Source organism: Haliotis rubra, unplaced genomic scaffold (genome assembly GCF_003918875.1).
Source record: "Haliotis rubra isolate DU_JTF1 unplaced genomic scaffold, ASM391887v1 Scf927, whole genome shotgun sequence".
In the NCBI taxonomy this organism is placed as follows: Eukaryota; Metazoa; Mollusca; class Gastropoda; order Lepetellida; family Haliotidae; genus Haliotis; species Haliotis rubra.
The window spans coordinates 189,211-210,501 of NW_025767665.1; the positions used below are offsets into that span (position 1 = coordinate 189,211).

General features: G+C 38.4%; 1 protein-coding gene across 1 annotated transcript; it reads left to right on the plus strand.

The window, feature by feature from the left end:
• The first annotated feature begins 88 nt into the window (after nt 1–88).
• On the plus strand, nt 89–19,865 carry LOC124264478 (ubiquilin-1-like). Its single transcript, XM_046699216.1, has 15 exons — nt 89–237; nt 4,014–4,166; nt 4,517–4,564; nt 4,915–5,046; nt 5,298–5,423; nt 6,552–6,602; nt 6,772–6,849; nt 7,454–7,469; nt 8,028–8,207; nt 8,575–8,714; nt 8,961–9,044; nt 9,692–9,807; nt 11,067–11,292; nt 14,696–14,780; nt 15,483–19,865. The coding sequence occupies exons 1-15, from the start codon at nt 133–135 to the stop codon at nt 15,542–15,544; spliced, it is 1,602 nt and encodes a 533-aa protein (XP_046555172.1). The 5' UTR covers nt 89–132; the 3' UTR covers nt 15,545–19,865.
• Nucleotides 19,866–21,291: the final 1,426 nt, after the last annotated feature.

Genomic DNA, 21,291 nt, shown 5'->3' on the forward strand with positions numbered 1-21,291 from the left:
CACCATATAAAGCAGAAATTATAGGGTAGTTATAATTTGATTTAATGTTCTGAATTTAAAACAAGGATTGGTCCCTGGCGTTACCGGATATCCGTCAGTCGTTCCCAGAGTTCCCGAGTAAAAAGAACAATCATGGCGGAGAGTACGGAAAATTCTGGATCTTTGATCACAGTTACCGTCAAAACACCGAAAGAAAAACATGATATAAAACTATCAGTGGATTCTACAGTAAAGGAGGTATAATAAGTAATTGTGTGATCTAACACGTTGATTTCATATGACCCACGTCACTCGCATATTGTGGTAACAGGTGCCCCGAATATGCATCGGATACATCATCTTTTTCACTAGATTGCTTGATAATGTTGATGCAAGTGACGTTCGAAGTCATGCCTTTTTGTAGGACCTAACTTTGGCTTTAATAGAGATGTTATCTCTATGGTAGTATGTTGTCGGTCGGAAGTCATTTGTGTGCAGAAAATTTCAGTATGGTATCAATTACGAAACGCTGAAGTAATGAAAATGAAAATATGCACGATCATGATGGTTGCTGTGACAATGATAATAACTGTATGATGTATCATATTTTGTCATGATGTTGATTAAGTGACAATAGTGAAATTTACGGGACACACTTAACTGATATTGTGTGTATTTTTTTCGGTCCTGAGGGATAATTCTGTCAGGGGTACTTGATCCCCTTTCCAATCAGGAACTTGTTTATGGTAATTTGTTTAGGTACCCTTTTCTGTTGAAACATCCTTCACGATCCTTAACTAGTGCAGAGTTAAGTTCGCTACTCTTGATCAAGTGTATCAGAGATCGTGTTTGTGTGGTACAAAACAAAGTTTGATAATATGTATACCATATTTTGGTCATGTTCAATATCCAGCTACAGTTACTAATGATTTTGACTTCTACTGAAGTACACCACATCAGCGGGATAACAAATGATCCATACCCACGAAGATTCGTAGCTGTGAAAAATGACTAACATGTAACTAAAATTCTCGCCAGATTCGGACCTGTTTTGGAGTATTCATACCAATTTGGGTCGATCAGTCCTCAAGTATAGATAATTTGGATGAGTAATACCTTATTTAAATGATTTGTTCCAAAATTTGAATGACAGCACCCATTTGCGTCATGAGCGAAACTGGTTTGCTGTAATTGGTTTTGGATGTATTTAACGATTAAAGATATTTTTTGCAGTGGTTCAGCAGATACTTTTCAGGAGTGACTAAATCTTTTTTTTGGACTTAAACCCATTGGTTCGTCACAACATATCCCTCACAGCGCTCCAGATAAGCTTTTGGCCATGTGGGTATGATACTCATATTTTTTAAACTAAGTGGGTATTTCCAATTTCAAGTGGGTATCTATACTTTTTGATACCCACCTTATTTTTAAAATCTGGGTATTTATTTCAAATAACAATTTTAAGAGGTGCAACATTTTATCATTCGATAATAGAGATAATACAAGATCCTCCAGGTTAAAGATGAATAACAAATAAGAAATATTATGTGCCTTAGTCTACATCTGTTTTGGTGCCGCGAACAGCTAATGTTACAAATTCATTTAAGATCTCACCGTCAATTAAATCTGATTGTGAAACACAGCACTTACCTATTAATTCATCTAGCAGTCCTCTAATGATTGGTCGCTATTTACAGTTGGGCCAATCAGTGATGGGTTAACAAACCATGACTGGTATTATATCTGTGTTGAGCATCTTAAATGTGTTTTCAAGATTCTTTTAATCGCAAACATTTTGAGATGGAAAAACTTTAAGTTTATTTTCATTGGCTTGAATTGATACGATACGCAACGCATACGCATTGGTATTTTGACATAGCATAAACATAAATATTTAGTGTTTTTTCATACACTGGCATTTATTTTTCTTGCGTATTTCAACTTTTCTACAGCATATTATACCCAAAGACGCAGCTTATCTGGAGCCCTGCCTCAAACATTATTTCCAACTCATTGCATATAATTTGAGTTTTCTAATGTGTTTAAGATTTAAGGTCATGGACAAATGTTGATCACAATGTGGTAACTTCTTGAGAGTGTATGTCATACTTAGTAAAACAAATACTTTTCTGTATAACTGTCTCATTTTGGAATCATGGGATAATTATAGATTGAGCAATAAGCTATATGTGTGCAAAGGTGTTCGAATTTTTACCATGTTTACTGTGTCATACTTTATGATCAGGGATAAAATGTTATTGTTGTCTAAATGTTTTAAGGGGGTTCTCCTCCAAACTTATATTAATACCCAATCTGATCTAATGGGTACTATATATGTTCTACACCTGTTAATCATATTAATTTTTCAGTACATAGTAAAGATTAGACTTACTTATCAACTTCACCATTGTGTGTGAATGTGAAACAAACTGTTGTGTGTAGTGGTGTCAGTCTTGACTCTGACATCGGGTTTAGTTACAAATATCTACTAATGTGCACTTGCTTATAATTTATACAGATACTAGTTCCATAAGCATAGTGAACACTTTGTAGCCCAAGGCCATCCTGTCAGTCAAGTCAGAAACATATATTGTACTCTACAATGACTTTCATGCCTAAGGGATTGAGGATTTATAGCCTGAATGGCACTTGTTCTGAATGCCAATTTCTTTCCTTTATTGTAAATTGCCTTTTCGACATGTTTGTTGTTTTCGTGTACATGATATTGATGTCATGATGAAGATGATGATGATAAAGTGGTTATTTTTGTACAGAAAGTAGAACAGCTACCTTGCATTAAGTTGCAATGACTGGAAATTGTTTCAGATTGTGCATGGATGAAATGTTCAGCAACTCAATGTGGAAAATTGTAGCCCTTAGTTGTGACATATTCCGTGGTGTGATATGATTACTCAGTATTTTTAATCCTAGATCAATCCAATTTAAATCATTGTTTTTCAGGACCTCGTAGCAAACAGCAGCAATTAATATCTACTACCTGTAATCCTTTTGCTTTACCCCGTGTTATAGTATGTGAACATGTGAATGAAACACTCAGAAACAGCATTAATTCCATCTCACTCACTTGAAATGAGAACTGAGATACCCAGGGATGTATTTGGCCTTGGTCAAAGCTTGATATTCAGCCATATATCTGCAGCAAATGTCATTATTATCCCTAGTAGTGGTGTTCCGATTAATTGAAATAATCGAAGATTGGTCGTAGTGACTAGTAGTGATCTAACGACCAAGCAATCAATCACATTTTCTCATAATCGAACATAAATGATTTTGGAACTACTGTTGTAGTGTTTAAAACCCTTGACGATGAAACATATCTTAGAAGGCCTGAAAATGTGTTTAATTCTTAGAAAACTCACTTCACTTACTGAAAAGCCAAGACTGAATATTTCAGGAAGTTTATGTTCATATATATTAGTCATCAGTTTAAAATATCAAGTTGCATCATTTTACATTGGATGTGAAATTTGCAAATGCAAATGCAGAGTTTCTAATAAAAACAGAGAACCATGTTATACCTATCTGCAATAACAACCTAAATAGAAAAATCTTTAAAATGACGATAAATTATGTTCAATGATTGCTTGTTGGTAATGAACCAAACATTCACTTGTGAGATTTCAACCATTTCCCAACACTAATCCCCAGCATTTTCATTAAATGAATCATGGTATATATGATTCTTTTTCATCTCAGTCGTACTGCCAGGGCACATTGAAAATGTTTCACCATGCTATTTCAATATGTATCATGGCATGCAAATTAGGCACTTTTTCAATCTCTGTTATTATGACTTATACTATCTTGATATGAAAGAATGGCTGCAGTAAATCTGAACATGATTTCACCTTCCAGGCATGTTGTGGAAAACATTTGTAAAAGTTGAGAATGCATCACAATCAGGATTATTTGTATTTTGTTGTGTCAGAGTGACAGTATGGAAAACAGTGAATACCTTATTAACCTTCAGTTTCTAATGCTTTGATGTATTGTCATGTTGTTATATATTTCAGCTGAGAGAAAAGGTTTCTAAAGAATTTGGTGCCCCAGTTGAGCAGCTATGTCTGATATTTGCTGGCAAGATTCTGAAAGAGAATGAGACTCTGACACATCATGGCATCAAGGATGGACTCACTGTGCATCTTGTTGTCAAGTCAGCTAACAGGGTGAGCTGTGTACCTCAGTTCCATAGGGTATCTCCACTGCAGCTGCTCCTGTTATATCTGTCTATCTGCAGGGTGTTCAATCTCCATTCTGTTGTAATAAATATCCGCGATCATTCATCTTGATGGCTTTATTTTGGAAGTGATGTTACCAATACCATCTCTCTTATGCTTATAGTTATTTAAGCACAGATGTTCTCCTTCACCTGAACTTGAAAAATTAACCAATGATAGTGGCTCTTCTGATAAAAACCTTTAACTGATCTCCATCATAGTCCATGTTTTTCTGTTATCATTACACACTTGCCTAGTATGTTTGGGTCTTAGTCTTATGTCTGTTCCATCTGTTACAGAATAACGAGTCCTCATCATCTCGTCCAGCAGCTACAACAACATCACAGGTATTGTAGTTACTCTAACAACTCTTGTAGACTTCTCTAATCGCAACATGCACAATACGTTTGTTTTGCCAGATTCCAGTGTGGGTCGAGAGCATACCTAGTTATCCTGAGATCAAAGCTGTTTATAAAAGAATGATATAAAGGAATGCTTTCGCTATGGGCCAAAGTTAGTCTTAGGCACTTATATAAGCCTGTGACATTACTGTCTTTTTCAACTTTGGTTGTTACAAGTATGTTTACAAAGGGTTTGGCATTTTGGTGCTTTTTGCTTAGTCCTCAGGCACAACAAAACCCCCACAAAAAATATTTCCTATTTTTAGGTATGATAATGGGTATTTTTCCACCCACAGCCTCCCCCGAGTCAACCCAATGTGTCTGCAAGCCCCCTGGGACTTGGTGGACTGGGAGGTCTGGCCGGCCTGGGCAACCTGGGGATGGGGTCTGCAAACTTCATGGAGATGCAGCAGAGGATGCAGACCGAGGTGAGAACAAGGCTACTGGTGACCTCAGGCTAGCACTGCAGTGTAAAGCACAACTCCTGTCGCTGTATACCATTGAACCTTTTAACTTGTCATATGGATTCTGTTCATAATGATGAAGAAAAGAACAGAGTTACTCAGTCAAGAACAAATTGATCTCTTGCTGAATAAGAAGATATGTGAAACTATGCTAAGCTGTGTAAGAAATTGGCCTGCAGCATTTCCCTGTAAATGTCTTGATGTGTTTATTGCAGCTTTTGAGCAACCCTGATATGCTCCGCCAGATGATGGAGAACCCCTTTGTACAGCAGATGATGTCCAACCCTGATGTGATGAGGCAGCTCATTACAAACAATCCTCAGATGAGGGAACTGATGGAGGTATGCTGAACTATTTCAGTCAGGGAAGAATGTTATTGTCCCATGGGAAGTGCTGGTCATGTCCAATTCATGGTTGTCTCTCTTATTTTAAGAGAAAGGTTTTCCAGTTTTGGATCTTTACTTCTTTGGTCAATGTCTTTAAATAGTGATGTCCCCTGTAGCTACTGCTTTTTTCATCTATATCAAAAAAAGCTTTCGTGAATTGTCCATTCTGGAGTTTTCAGTTCGTGTCATTTTATGTGAGAGGTAGTGTAAATGGAGCCCAGGTTTTCAGGGCCTTTCTGATCATGTTTTGTGTGTGTCATCAGACCCTTTTGGTGTGGACTGCCACTCATACTTTCAGTCATTGGTTTGCATGGACTTGAGCATGTAATGTACCGATGCTAAATACACTATTTTATTTGTGAAAAATGCACACAGTTGCCAATGTTTGCAATACTTTAATTTGCCAGTTGGCCCTTACTGCCTGCTGCTGACTGCAGGCTTTGAAATCTACAGGCCCTGAATGAAATCTGCAGGCCCATTTTATTAAAGTCAAACCAATAAAAACAAAATAGACTACACTTTACACCGTTTCACACTGTTTCTACAAACATCAGTTAGCGAAGCCTATGGTGCAGAGAGAAGTGTTTATTTGTTGAAGACTCGTGTTGACATTCCTATGCGCAAAGCGCTGAAATGCAAGGAAGTGAAACTGTAAGTTATCGTAACATGATGGATCATGGATGATTCCCAAATATTAATAAAGAAAAACTTATGGGAAAGATTCCAGTTGAAAAGAATAGGCAGATAATTTACTGAAGGCCAGAAGTGCCTGCAAATATTTGAAAATGCTGGCCAAATTCAATAACAACCGGCGCTGGGCCTCATGACTGGCAATTATTTCGAAAACTGACATTTGCACCACTTTGTCATTGCTTGTATTGCGTGGCTTTATTTTGCAGCCCTAATGAAAGAATTGATGAAAGGAAGTGTCGTCTTTTGTAGATTACATAATAAACCAGTTATTAGGTGTGATTCAGCACTAAATAACCTGTATGTTGTGTAATGGATTTTCAGCCTTTATGACATTATTTTGTTGAAAGTTGATGTACGTTTCCCTCTTAATTATTTTCACTTTAATTGCAGCGTAATCCTGAGATAACCCACATGTTGAACAACCCGGAACTAATGCGACAGGTAGGTGGAGTTGAGCTTTGTTGTAATAAGTGTATTGTATCAGAATGTCCAGGAAAACTGTAAAAAAATATGAGCCCTTGTATTTATTGTGTGAATAGTCTAAGATACTGTTTTGGGATATTTGTGAGGTTACCATTGCCATCAAGTGTGTTATATAATGTTGTTACAGACTATGGAGTTGGCAAGAAACCCAGCGATGTTGCAGGAGTTGATGAGAACACAGGATAGAGCCATGAGTAACCTTGAGGTCAGCACCAGGTCTTTACTGTATTGTCCTAGAACATGTGTCATATTGTACAAGGCTGTAGAATTTGCTCGTTATATCAGTCAGTGGACTGTCTGAGTCTGACCAAGACTTGAATTATTGCAGACAGATGTCTCATGGTAGGAGCCGCCATAAAGCTGTAATATTGCCGAGTGCGGCGTAAAACTAAACTCACTCATGGTAGGAGTGTTGCGGAGGGCAGTGATAAACAACAATCAAAACAAGGCTGTAACAGTTCACTGTAGTATCAGTGCACAACTGTAGTCGTGCCATGAATTCACAAGGCTTGGATAATACAGATGTCCCCTGTAGTTCATGTGCAAATTAACTGCAAAGATCAGTTTTATTTATAAGTAGTTGAATTTACTTGTGTGTGTTTGATGGTGGTAAATGGCTCTGGACAGGGTAAATTCAAGTATCAAGTATCATGTCGAAACATATATCACGACCTTACTTTCACGATAAGTAAATCAAAGAAAGTATATATATCTGCTAATATAGAAAGGGATTATATCTTTGAGCGTACATGAGCATTCCTTAAAGTGGTTGAACATTCCTGTCCGTGACACTGCTTGGCATATTTCAGAGTATTCCCCGGAGGTTTTAATGCCTTACAAAGAATGTATCGAGATATCCAGGAACCCATGATGAATGCTGCACAGGAAGGATTTGGAAACAATCCTTTCTCGGGCTTGGTCAACAATGGTCAGTGGTTGGATTGCTGCAGCAATTCACTTGGCACTAAAACAAACATCTGCAGGAATGACCTGTTTGTGTTGTAAATAGATTTATTACTGAAGTGGTCAGAAATAACCACAGTTAATGAAGGTTGTATGTGCACAACTAAAATATCTCTTTGAGTGCACCTTTGTATTGTTTACATCATCTGGATGGCATTGTCATTGGAATCCAATTGTGATGTAAGGTTGGAATAATGTAACTGAAATTGACATCTTTGTTTAATATGGTTGAATATTGGAGATTGTTTAAGTCATTCAACAATTGTGCTTTTTATACAACAGAAGAGATCAGTGAATTTTTCTAGAGCAGACCTGAGAGGGATTAGGACATTATGAGTAAAATAAAATTGTTTGAACTTTACTGTGTGTCATGTAGATTTTATGCTGGGTCATTATTGACTGATGTTTTTGTGGCAGGAGGTGGAGAACAGCAACAGGGGCGTGAAAACACTGCTCCACTTCCAAACCCATGGGCTGCAGGTGGATCCACCACCAGCTCCACTACCGGGACAACAGGAACAACAGGTACAACAACATCAGCAACCACAACTTCATCATCTACTACAGCAGGAGACACTGGAGGATCCACTGGACCTTTTGGTGAGACTCACGTGTGTGTTGTTTAATGCCACATTCAGCAATACCCTTGCTATGTGTCAGCATCCTATAGACAGTCAAGTCTTGACCAGACAATTCAGTGATGCTGTGAGCAATTCTGTCAAATCCTAACTGTCAAGATAAGCTGATAAACCATCAGCAATGTCACATAGTTTGCTGTGGGAGTTGGGTGTCCTCATTCCTGAAGTTGCTGGGATTGTTGGCACCATCCATATGGTCATGAGTTTCACCAGAGTGTTGTTAAGTGTATAAGACCGGCATGTGTTTGCTAATCTATCAAGCTGACAGGCTGTATAACAACCTGAAATAAGGTATAACTCCTCCACGCACTGTTACCATCATTCTGTAGGTATGTTCAACACACCTGGCATGCAGAGTCTGATGTCCCAGATGTCCCAGAACCCTCAGCTGATGCAGAACATGATGCAGGCTCCGTATATGCAGGCCATGCTCCAAACAATGTCCACCAACCCCGAATTAGCTCAACAGGTACTATCTTTGCTGGCATTGTGGACACTTCATATTTGATGGCAAACTTGTTCTGTGTTTCAAATCAAATTGTCAGTATTTACAATTAAATTTGTCTGTCTGTCAAAAATGCTACATTTCTTTTAATACCTTTATCTCTAATTATGAGTGTCTCTACTAAATAAGTAAGTAATGAGTAATGTTACAGTATATAAAGTGTTTGCTTCAAATACTATGAAATGCCTATATTTCTGCATACATTTTCAGATTATTGGAAGCAACCCGATGTTTCAAGGCAACCCCCAATTACAAGAACATTTTAGAATGTACCTTCCACAACTTCTTACCCAGGTATAGCTAAGACAAATTACTAACTGAATAACAGCATTAGATATGTGAAGCCTTTGGTACAAATATATTAGATCATGTTACAGTAGACTAGATTTACAATCAGCTAAACAAGGAAAAACTAATGTATCAGGTTCCACAGGATATCTGTGAGTGTCACTGGATGATTGGAACAAAGGGAAATGTCACAGACATAAAGAACATTGAGGTATAATGAGTCTACAACATTACATCAGCCTGTCATCCCTATAGCATGGCAGGAGTAGTGAGTTCAGTTTTATGCTGCACTATTCCAGCTAAATGGGGGCAGTCTGTAGATCATCAAAATCTGGACCAGACAATCCAGTGATCAACATCATGAGCATCAAGGCAGGAGTAGATTCTCTAAGGAATATTCTACTGGCCACATACTTTTAAAAGAAGTCAGTGTCTGAAATCCCCAGTATATTCATGTCAACAGCTACAGGAGCTGGAGTATGTGATTGAATCATTTACTGGTCACGGGCCACCGTGTTGGTTCAACAGGTTAGTTCTTTACATTGTGTGGATCCATTATTCAAGGCCCATGGTTAATGTTGACATTCTGCAGGTGTGTGAAATCGCCCTCCCTGGTCAGTTCAGCAGAGACAGTTTGTTGTTTGTTGTTTCAGATGCAGAACCCAGAGATGCAGACCATGATGACCAATCCACGAGCAATGTCCGCCATCATGCAGATCCAGCAGGGGCTACAGCAACTGCAGCATGAGTCACCGGGTGCTTTCCCAGGGTAGGGCAGATAACTGTAGGAGCTTTGGGTAATGGGAGATACCTGTAGTGGTAGAGGGAAGTAACTGTTGGGGATTTAGGTTAAGGGGAGATGACTGTAGGGTTTGTAAGATAGGGGAGATAACTGTAGTGGTAGAGGGAAGTAACTGTTGGGGATTTAGGTTAAGGGGAGATGACTGTATGGTTTGTAAGATAGGGGAGATAACTGTAGTTATGTAGGGAAGAAGGAGATAACTGAAAGCATTCATAACTACTCGTGTCATTCCGGCAAGCCGGGTGGCGTGTTGTACCCCTCTCGTGGCCATGTTTATGACTAGGCCCTGTCTAAGCGTAAACGGGCACAGAGATGAAAATATAGAGGATATTTTGTTAATGTTGTCAAATAACATGTATATTTCATCGAGTGGTCTGACAAAGTTGATAACCTGAGGATATGTTCACAAATGGTGCAGCCACGAGTGAACATATCAACTTTGTCAGACCACGAGATGAAATATACACCCTTAAGAATATAATAATGTCTAGTACTAGTACCAAGGAAAGATAACTCTGAATTTCCAAACATGGCTACTCCAAGAATATCCTATAACTGTATCCCGTGGACAAAACAACTATACAGTCATTCCCTTTGTCAGTATGTTTCAGTATTGAAAGTTGCTGATCCTTTAGCTCAAAGTTTATGTTTAAATTGTGCTTTGCAAAGTCAGCGAAGTTTCAATGTTCAATGGTGCCGCCATTTTCATGCTTTGAAATGCGTTTTACTCGCGCGATTTGATTGGTTTGCCACGATTCTTGGCAAGCCCCCCTTGGGGATCTGTCATACTGCTTTATTACCTTGTTGATAAACGCCACACTCAGCAGTATTCCAGTTATATGATGGCGATCTGTTACACATGTAATCCTCACCAGACAATGATGTGATTGACTCGATGAGCATCTGTCTATGCACATGGGATACGATATTCCGATATCAAGCATAGACATCCAATCTTGTTAGATTCTTTATAGGACAGCATGTTGAATATGTGGGATCTATTTTCTTGAAATATGTGGCGTGAAAGTATGACAGTAACATTTCCTGAATATTAATTGGAGTTAGGATAAAGACTTTGCTAATTTCACAATTATTTTAGTTTTTGACCTAATAAAATCTTGTCTTGTCTTGGCTAATAATGTTTTACTTTATTGTTTGTCCTGCTTTCATTGAACACTGGCTGTTGAACATGTCTGCAGCTTAAACAACATTCTCTCATATTACAGACTCGTTGGCATGCCGAACCTATCAGGTGACAGTACCCCCACCACAAGTACAGCCAGCACCACTTCCCCTACCTCCCCCACCACGGCAACAACAACAGCGGGGACCACTACATCTCCCGCTTCACCCATAGGAGCAGGAACGGGGAGGGCGCCGGACCCAGGAAACCCAGACCAGTTTAATAATATGATGGCTCAAATGATGCAGATGATGGTTGGGGGTCAGATGGTGGGTGCCACATGTCACTTTATCTTATTGCCACATTCACCTCCAGTATTTATGAATCTATTTATGTTCCCTGTGGACATTCCAGGACAAAATTAGTGAATGAAAAGTCAACTTGTGAGAAATAGGCGGTCAGTGTTGACCTCGCTGCACAATAGTAATCGTAAGACATTGTACCATAAAATAGGGTCTAGGTAATAATGAAATAATCAGATGTTTCTGTTCCTTTGTATTAGAAGATAATGCATACAATGAAATAGTTAATGAGGATATGGGAATGAGCCTAAACCTAACACCAGTCTAAGTAAACTTAGGTTCAGTTTTGTTTGTTACACTGCTATACTGAGTCTAACAAAACCTTGTGGAAGGTTGCGTCAGGTAACCTTTCCCAATTGACCAATCAGAACACAGCTTACAAAATTGCGAAAGTGGACATTCGCACATACCTTTCAAACTTTTAGCTCGGAAAAGTTTGGACCCGAACGATTCAGAATGCTATTTTCCGTACGATCGGTTCCTAGTGATGCATGCCACTGCAGTGAGTAAACATTCGCTGAAAATAACGTTTTGTCAGTATTAAAGCATGTCACCTTGCGGAAATATTAGCTAATTATAACCATGTCAACAGGAACCCCAAAGTGTATATACTGCAGGTCAAATATCAGTGTTTTGTGCGAATTTTCATTTGTTGGGAGATCAGTGTTGGCGACCGGGGACGAGAAAATCCATTTTGTAAGTCCCGCTAAACCCTAAATAGTAGCTGTTGTCTGATTGGTTAAATCTGTTCGGCCATCTCGCCTGTGATTGGACGGTCATAGGTCGCTCAAAGGTTCCCTGACGTGACCTTCCACAAGGTTTTGTTAGACTCAGTATAGCAGTGTAACGAATAATACTGAGTCTAAGTTTACTTAGACTGAACCTAACACATAATGCAATTTTGTTTCCTGAAGGCACAGTTGGAGTATGGACGTGACACAGTGTTTTGGGTAGTACATGGACATTACACAGCTGTAGGGGGTGGTATATGGACACGACACACCTGTAGGGGGTGGTATATGGCCGTGACACGGCTGTAGGGGGTAGTATATGGACATGACACTGACTGACTGACTGAGTTTGGTTTTACGCCGCTTTTAGCATTATTCCAGCAACATCACGGCGGGGGACACCAGAAATGGGCTTCACACATTGTGCCCATGTGGGGATTCGAACCCGGGTCTTCGGTGTGACGAGCCGACGCTTTAACCATTAGGCTACCCCATCGCCCCGACATGACACACCTGTAGGGGGGTGGTATATGGCTGTGACACAGCTGTAGGGGTGGTATATGGACATAACAGCTGTAGGGGGTTGTACATGGACGTGACACAGCTGTAGGGGTGGTATATGGACATGACACAGCTGAAGGGGGTGGTACATGGACATGCCACAGTTGTAGAGGGTAGTACATGAACATGACACAGCTGTATGGGGTAGTACATGGACATGACACAGCTGTAGGGGTGGTATATGGATGTGACAGCTGTAGGGGGTGGTACATGGACATGACACAGCTGTAGGGGGTGGTATATGGACGTGACACAGCTGTGGAGGGTGGTACATGGACATAACACAGCTGTAGGGGATGGTATATGGACGTGACAATGTTTTGGGTAGTATATGGACATGACACAGCTATAGGGGGCAGTACATGGTCATGACACAGCTGTAATGGGTAGTACATGGACATGACACAGCTTTAGGGGTGGTATATGGACGTGACACAGCTGTAGAGGGTGGTACATAGACATGACACAGCTGTAGGGGTTTGTATATGGACGTGACACAGCTGTGGGGGGTGGTACATGGACATGACACAGCTGTAGGGGGTAGTACATGGACATGACACAGCTGTAGGGGTAGTATATAGACGTGACAATGTTTTGGGTAGTACATGGACATGACACAGCTGTAATGGGTAGTACATGGACATGACAGCAGCTGGTAGCTGTGGGGGGTAGGTATATGGACATGGACACAGCTGTAGGGGTAGTACATGGGGTAGTATATGGACATGACACAGCTGTGGGGGTAGTACATGGACATGGACACAGCTGTAGGGATGGTATACATGCTGTTTTGGGTAGTACATGGACATGACACAGCTGTAGGGGGGTGACACAGCTGTGGGGGGTGGTACATGGACATGACACAGCTGTACATGGACATGACACAGCTGGGTAGTATATATGGACATGACACAGCTGTAGAGGACATGGTACATGGACATGACACAGCTGTAGGGGGTGGTATATGGGGACAGTGTTTTGTAGGGGATGGTACATGGAGATGACAGTGTTTGGGTAGTACATGGATATGACACAGGTGTATCGGGTAGTACATGGACATGACACAGCTGTAGGGGTGGTATATGGACATGACACAGCTGTATGGGGTAGTACATGGACATGATACAGCTGTAGGGGTGGTACATGGACATGGCAGCTGTAGGGGGTGGTATATGGACGTGACAGTGTTTTGGGTAGTACATGGACATGACACAGCTGTAGGGGCTGTTATATGGACATGACACAGCTGTAGAGGGTAGTACATGGACATGACACTAGTGTTTGGAATTTGTTTAAATATCATAATTGATGATTGGTCCATTACAACCGATCAATCATCGAAAATAATTGGTTAGTGTCATTTATCAAATGTACATGTTACCTTTGTCAATGCACACACAAAATAAAGAAAAAATATGCAGTTCTTTGGGGTTGTTTGCAAATTGCACAAAATGCATTTGCATATTTCATGTATTTAAAGGATGACTAGTATGTTAGGAATATAAACTCATTCATGACATGGAACGAACTTGTAGTGCTAATGAAATGTAAATTTAATCACACAGACAAAACCAACCTTGTGAAAATATTGTTGATGCAAACAAGTGTTCCAAAATTGATTTTGTTCGATTATTAGAAAACATATTTGATTGCTTGGTCGTTTCGCTACTGCGACCAATCTTTGATTATTTCAATATATCGGACCACCACTACATGACAGCTGTAGGGGGTGGTACATGGACATGACACAGCTGTAGGGGATGGTACATGTACATGACACAGCTGTAGGGGGTGGTACATGGACATGGCACAGCTGTAGGGGGTGGTACATGTACATGACACAGCTGTAGGGGGTGGTACATGGACATGACACAGCTGTAGGGGGTGGTACATGGACATGACACTGCAGTATCCAGTATTGGGTGGTACTCTTCCTCGGTGATATTGCAAGAATATTGCTAAAAGCAACATAAAACCAAACTCACTCACACTGACATTACTTGATGGTATCAATCACTTAACTCTTGTGATTTTAAGGATGTCTGCAGTTGAACTAATTCTTGCATCTCTTCATGTAGAACCAACCCCCAGATATGAGGTACGCATCCCAGCTAGAACAGTTAACATCTATGGGCTTTGTAGATAGAGAAGCAAACATACGAGGTGAGTAATCTGTTGGTTTGTATGGTGAGAACAGTGTGAAATAGGCTAGTCAACACAGATACCAAGAGAGAAAGAAATTATAAGTTGTAGATAGCACACCCCTTCCACTTGCTCTATGGAAGTTACCCATGAAGATCTGGGTGAGAATCTGTCTTCAGCAACCCATGCTTGTCGAAAGAGGCGACTAACGGGATTGGGTGGTCAGACTCACTGACTTGGTTGACACATATCATGGCATCCTAGTTGTGTAGGTCGATGTTCATGCTGTTGATCACTGGATTGTCTGGTCCAGACTCGAATATTGCTGAGTGCAGCTTTTAACAACAACCAAAGCAAACTCTATGGAAGTGATGAAGGCTGATTTTACTGATTTTACTGAAACAAATTGCGTAGCATATCATCATGACTGTCATCATGTGATAGGGTGTATGCTTTTGCCACATTTAAATAAAATCTTTAGAACATTTTGGAAGACAAGGTACACCAGGTCATAAATGAACAGGGATGGTGTGGTAACCTAGTGGTTAAAGACCTGGGGTCGATTCCCCACAGGGGTACAATGTGTGAAGACCATTTCTGTTGATGACCGTGTCATCATATTGCTGGAATATTGATGTAAGCAGCGTAAAACCTAAACGCACTGACTAACTCATAAATGAACTGATCTGAAACCCTGACTGATTGTTGTTTTGTAATTTTCAGCGTTGACGGCTACCCTTGGTGATGTGAATGCAGCCATTGATAGGCTTCTACAACAAAGATGATGTGGTTAAAATAAAAGAAAAACTGTGCTTTAAGAGGATTTCTTTGTTGTGAAAATAAGGAAACAAGGATATGTCACCACATGGCTTTGAAATAGTGACATTCAGTGGACTATGATAGGTACTGATTTTGTGTATTAGTTAATAAATTCACTCTGAATCATAATGATTACCTTGGTAACCAAACTGCCAAGGGAAAAAAAGATTTTTTTTACCTGTGCAGGTTAGTAAATGATCTTTGCATGTATATATTTATATACATCTGGCACAATTGTACATTTTTTTTATTTCACAGTATCATATATTTGGATGAAAAATTAAAAATGTACATATTAATCAAGCTCTACTCTGTTGCTTCTGTTTAAGCCCTGTAAGACAATTTTATCATTAGTTTCATACATTCTAACATGATTTTAAGAAAAAGATTGACAAACGTCAAACACATACTTGAAAACTGTGATATTGTGATGCCCCAAAAGAAAAAAAAATAGAATTGTATCTTCGTTGGAGGCAAAGCATGATTAGTGTTAAACAATTTCCATTACTTATACTTTACCAGCGTGGATGACTTGGTCTGTAGGTGACGGAAGGATTTACATGGAACGAATACTGATCATTTCAAGAATAGGGTAGAAAATTTATGAGCATTTCATCAAGCAGAGTTGTTAAATGAGCAAGTTATTTGTTATGTATATGACAATATGTTGGTTGAAAATTGTACTCTTCCAGATAAACAGAGGTTACACTTGGAACACCAGATCTGTGCTTATGTCTTTTTTCCTTCCTTTAATTTCACTTTTATGTTTCACAGATGTTTTGCCAATATTGTATGGTTAATTTATATATTTAAGGTTGAATCCCTCACTTCAAGATATACAGAGTTTTCTTTCTCTCCACTTTTAGTTTGTTGAGTCACTTAGTTAACAGTGAAACCTTGTAAACAACTATTTTAACAAGATAACCTGGTTAGAGTGATACACTACGACAGTCTTGTCTCACACTACGGAAACTTGATATTGAAATGATGGTGCCCAAGAGCCTTGGTGTACAAGGTTACAAATAAAGTTACAAATAATTGTTTACAAAAGTTATAGTTGAATTGTTTACAGTATTGAAGAAAGAAGTTATTTCTTCTGGGCATAAATATCTAGTTGAGAATGAACATTAAGAATGGAAGAGCTATGTACATAGCTGTATCTTGGATGCTCAGCCTCAAAATATGCTGGTGGTATGTGTAGATGTTAAAGGTGCGTTCTCATAGTGCTACTTGTAGTAACAACTTGTAGCATGCAACACAGCTGCAGTGTCAAAACACCCTAGCTGTAGCGATTTAGAATCCCATTCAACTAGTTATTGCTGAGTTGTAAGACATAGGACTTGTCCCAATTTATACTACAAGTCACAGGATCTCAACCAATGAAATCACTTAGATCTGTGTCCCGCTTAGCGTGACATCCCTTTGTTTGTGATGACATTATTTCTGAGAAATTTGAAGGAATTGAACAGTGTTTCGCTTGAGAATTTAGTTGTGAAACCACACAGATTTAGAACTCTTTTCTTTTTTTAAAGTGACTGCAGTATTGATACTGACATTAAAGCTAGCATCTGTTCTTCACTTGATGAATCCATGTTGTCAACTCATGCATGAGTATCTTGTGAGACACCAGTTGTATGCGACTTAAAACCTACACTAAAAACAGTTGTTACAATCTGTATTGTTAATAAGTCACATGCTACAAGTTGTTACTATAACTCACACCAAGAGACTTCAAGAGTATGCTAATAGGTTGTCAAAGCCATCTTTAACATCAACATTGGTCATATATGGGACATATTCCCATTTGTCAGATCTTAATCAAAATGTTTTTCCAGTACACAAGCTTACATTATTATGAGTAACTGTAACAGCTACTGTTTTGTCAAAATACAACATAATGTTTCATGGTATATGGGAAACTAGATTCTGTGTCAGTGTCTTAGAAAGTGATGTTTCTCCACTCAAACGTGCATGAGATGTGGAGACATGGTATGAAGTAGAAGGTTACTAGTTACTGGAGAAAATCTTTACAATTCCATAATTTTACAGCTATGGATATTTATCTTGCATGAAATTATCACTTTTGTAAACTGCAAAATGCATCATTAAATCTTGCTGTACGGCATGTTCACAGTGCTTCTGCTATATTCATAACAAGAACCGTGTCATCTGATTAACAGTTGTGATTTCCACCACTTAGTGAGGTGAGGTGAAATTGGGTTTAACATGCTTGAGAATATTTCGCTGATATGACGACCCACCACTTAGTGACCATTTATAGGTGGGATTGAATATAGGCGAGCTATTTTAGTGGCCATGGGTCTGGTTGTTGAACGTGATACAACTGAAATACTGTTCCAAACTGCATCTAACCAAACCCACTACTGTCAGTTTTCGAAAAATGATTTCTGGAATTGGTTTTCCTTTTGATTGCTAAGAAGCTTATTGGTTTGTTGATGTAAAGTGGCTACCTTTCACAGTTCCATTCTTCATGTGGTGTGAGGCTGGTAGGCCAGATATAATATCTTTGTTTGTGTTCCATTGTGGAATGTGTCGCTCCCAAGCAAAACAAAATGATTTCTGTGTTGTGATAAATCTTTTTGTACTCACAATAAATTAACATCCAGCTTTGTATCATCATAATCATCTGTTAATGTTCATCTTTGAATGAGTTGAAGCGGCCGTACAACAGAGTCACTGTGTATTTGACTGAAAAGAATGTGCTTGTTTTGTGAAGAGACTTTCTTTTGCACATATGCTATGTGATTACATACACTATTAACCCAACCCCTGGTGAAATTAGGGCTTAATGTGTTATGATATTGGTATCAATAATCATTTCACCAAATCTGCTTGTTACATTGTTGAGTGACGGTATTGACAAAGAACATGGTTAAACTTGCAAATGATATGAAGTGTGAAAATGAGTCTACGCTTGTAAACAATAATGCTTATGATAGTGATTAAAGTTCTTTTGTTAAAAGATATATAAAGGAAAATGTATCCTTTGACATCCATAATTTTGAATGTTGTGGAACCTATTGAATACCTAAATGACTGGAGGCAAAAATGGAATGAAATATTAAGATGTGAAATAAGAAGTGAAGTAAATATGTGAGAAAATTCCCAGTATTTACTATGTCTGCTAGTATTAATTTGACTCAGCCATAAACCTTCAAACCAATACATATTAAATGCAATTTCAACCAAAACTGAAAGTAGTCATTAAGTAAGGATGATATTTTGGTGGTAATATTGAAACTATGTTGTGCTGTACTTTCTTTTTACTTCTGAGCCATTCAGGACAGGTTGTTACTTGCAATAAGAAAAATACTTTGCCTAATGATTCTTTTAGGGGCTTTTTGTTTAAATTAGTATTTATTGTTTAATTTACTGCTAGTTTTATTGACTGCTACTTTGCACAAATTAATACCTAATTATTTATGCAGGAAACTGAGGGTATGAAGCATTTGAGATGTTATTTTCTCAGATTGATTGGAATTTCCGACATATCTTGGTTACTATAGGATCCGATACAGGGTCCTGTACTTGTTAAGGAAAGTAGTTATGTATTGAGGAACATACATGTCCACACAAAAAGCCTCTGTAATGGATGTTTGCTTATGAATTTATATTAATACTCAGGAAAATGGATTTGGCAAAACTGGTATTGTTTGCAGGTGCTAACATACTGTAATGGAACTGATATGGTCAGGTGTGAGTTATACAGATATGTTCATTGTTGGGCATTAGCAATAGTGTACTACTCAAGACAAGTTACAGAACACCCTCAATTTGAAAACTGTGTCGCAGTACCCATCAGTTGTGACAGGCTAACTATAGTCATATGAAAACACAACAGGTGTTCAGTAGTTTGGTTTGAGTGGTTAATATTACTAATGGTAGTGTTGGAAAGTCACCTTATACCAGATTCCCCTTAAGGCCAAAATCATATACAGTGTTATAGTGGCTTATGACATCAAGTTACCTGTCGTGATGGACGTGTCTTTCTTGGGACTGCTTTTCACTTCTCCAGTGCTTGGTGTGATGGGGACAAAAACCTGTCCACTTATGCATTTTCCAACACATTTCTCTTCTCCCCTGTGGTATTACAAAGTATTACCATGCATCAGTGTTCATATGGAGCATCCACAACTAAGCAGATAGGAGCATTATTCTGTCATGATCCCCTCAGACAAATACCGGTATATATGTTGTCAGTCTGTACTGCAGTCGATTTCATCAACAGTTTTCTTGCTGTTTTGGAAATAAATGGCTTGAATAATCGTCCAGTTTGGTGTTTTGTTTGTGTGAAAGAGCTATGAAGGCCATGCAGGAGAAACAACATAATACAACAAACTGCAAATATCTTGACACACGTTATCGCTAATTGAATAGTCTGTTACTTAACCTGCATTTAATAGCTTGTAATGCAGAGATGCTTGATATAATATGCATAAACTCATTGACATATGCGATACATTTTCAGTTTAGAAATAAGACTCAGAAAAAATTCAAAGGATGATAAAGGCAAGTACACTCAGACAATATAACGCTCCTCATTGCCATATCCAGGCAAATGTATTTGTGATATGGCGATCTATGTAAAATGTTAACAAAACCGTGAAAATGTTCGTAAAGATTTCAATCCGTAGTGTAGTGCAGTAGGCTAGCTATTCTCGAAACGTTCGTAGCCCTACGAACTTCTTAAGCCCATTCTTAACACATTGACTACAATCAAAGTTAAGAATTCTTAGGACTGCGAACGTTTCGAGAATAAGGTCAGGAAATTTACATAAATAAATTTTTTAATACATCCAGTCAGATGTTATAATTTAAAAATATAACAAGGGAGAGATTTTACTGGCGGAGTAGTTTTACCAAATAATCATTTGATGAGCTGTATTAATGTAGTAGCATCAGGATGTAGTTATTGTTCTAACAAGAACCACAAAGCCGCTGGGGTGTGAGGCGGATGGACTTTTATTGGAACGAATGTAATAGACAAAAGCTTTAGCCTGAAACATGTTAAAATGACAATATAAGTTTACAATCAATAATTGACAGGAATCACATTACTACATAACAAGTGAATTAACTTATCCAAATACTTAATTAAACACACACGTACACGTATATACATAACTAATTATAACTACTGTTGCCAACACGTTACCGTGACAACTCCACAGATATATAAATGAATAATATCATGGTAATACACATGATTTGCTGATGCACATGAATTATACACATGTATTAATCATATTACATGGCATTGATACTATAAACATTTACACATATGATAGATGTTACATAATATACAATGATAAATATAATTGAAATAACAATGATAACATATCAGGTTGGTATGACATGAGCTCCTGCATTCAATGCATAGGTAACACTGCTGGTGTTCACGTCATCTGCAGGATGAATAAATTCCATGTGCAGATGATATTTACAACAAATGATTAAAAGAGTAACTACGGTAAAAGCTACATACAACCACATCTAACCACACATACGCACATACATCCACACACGCACCTTATTTATGGTAGCTATAATAATGCTAATAGTAATAATGCTTTAATGAGATAGGAATATGGAAAATAAGATTATTGGAAATATTATACTTAGATGGAATATAATTAATGATTATATGTAATGCTATAAATATATAATATAACACTTACACAACTCACTGTAC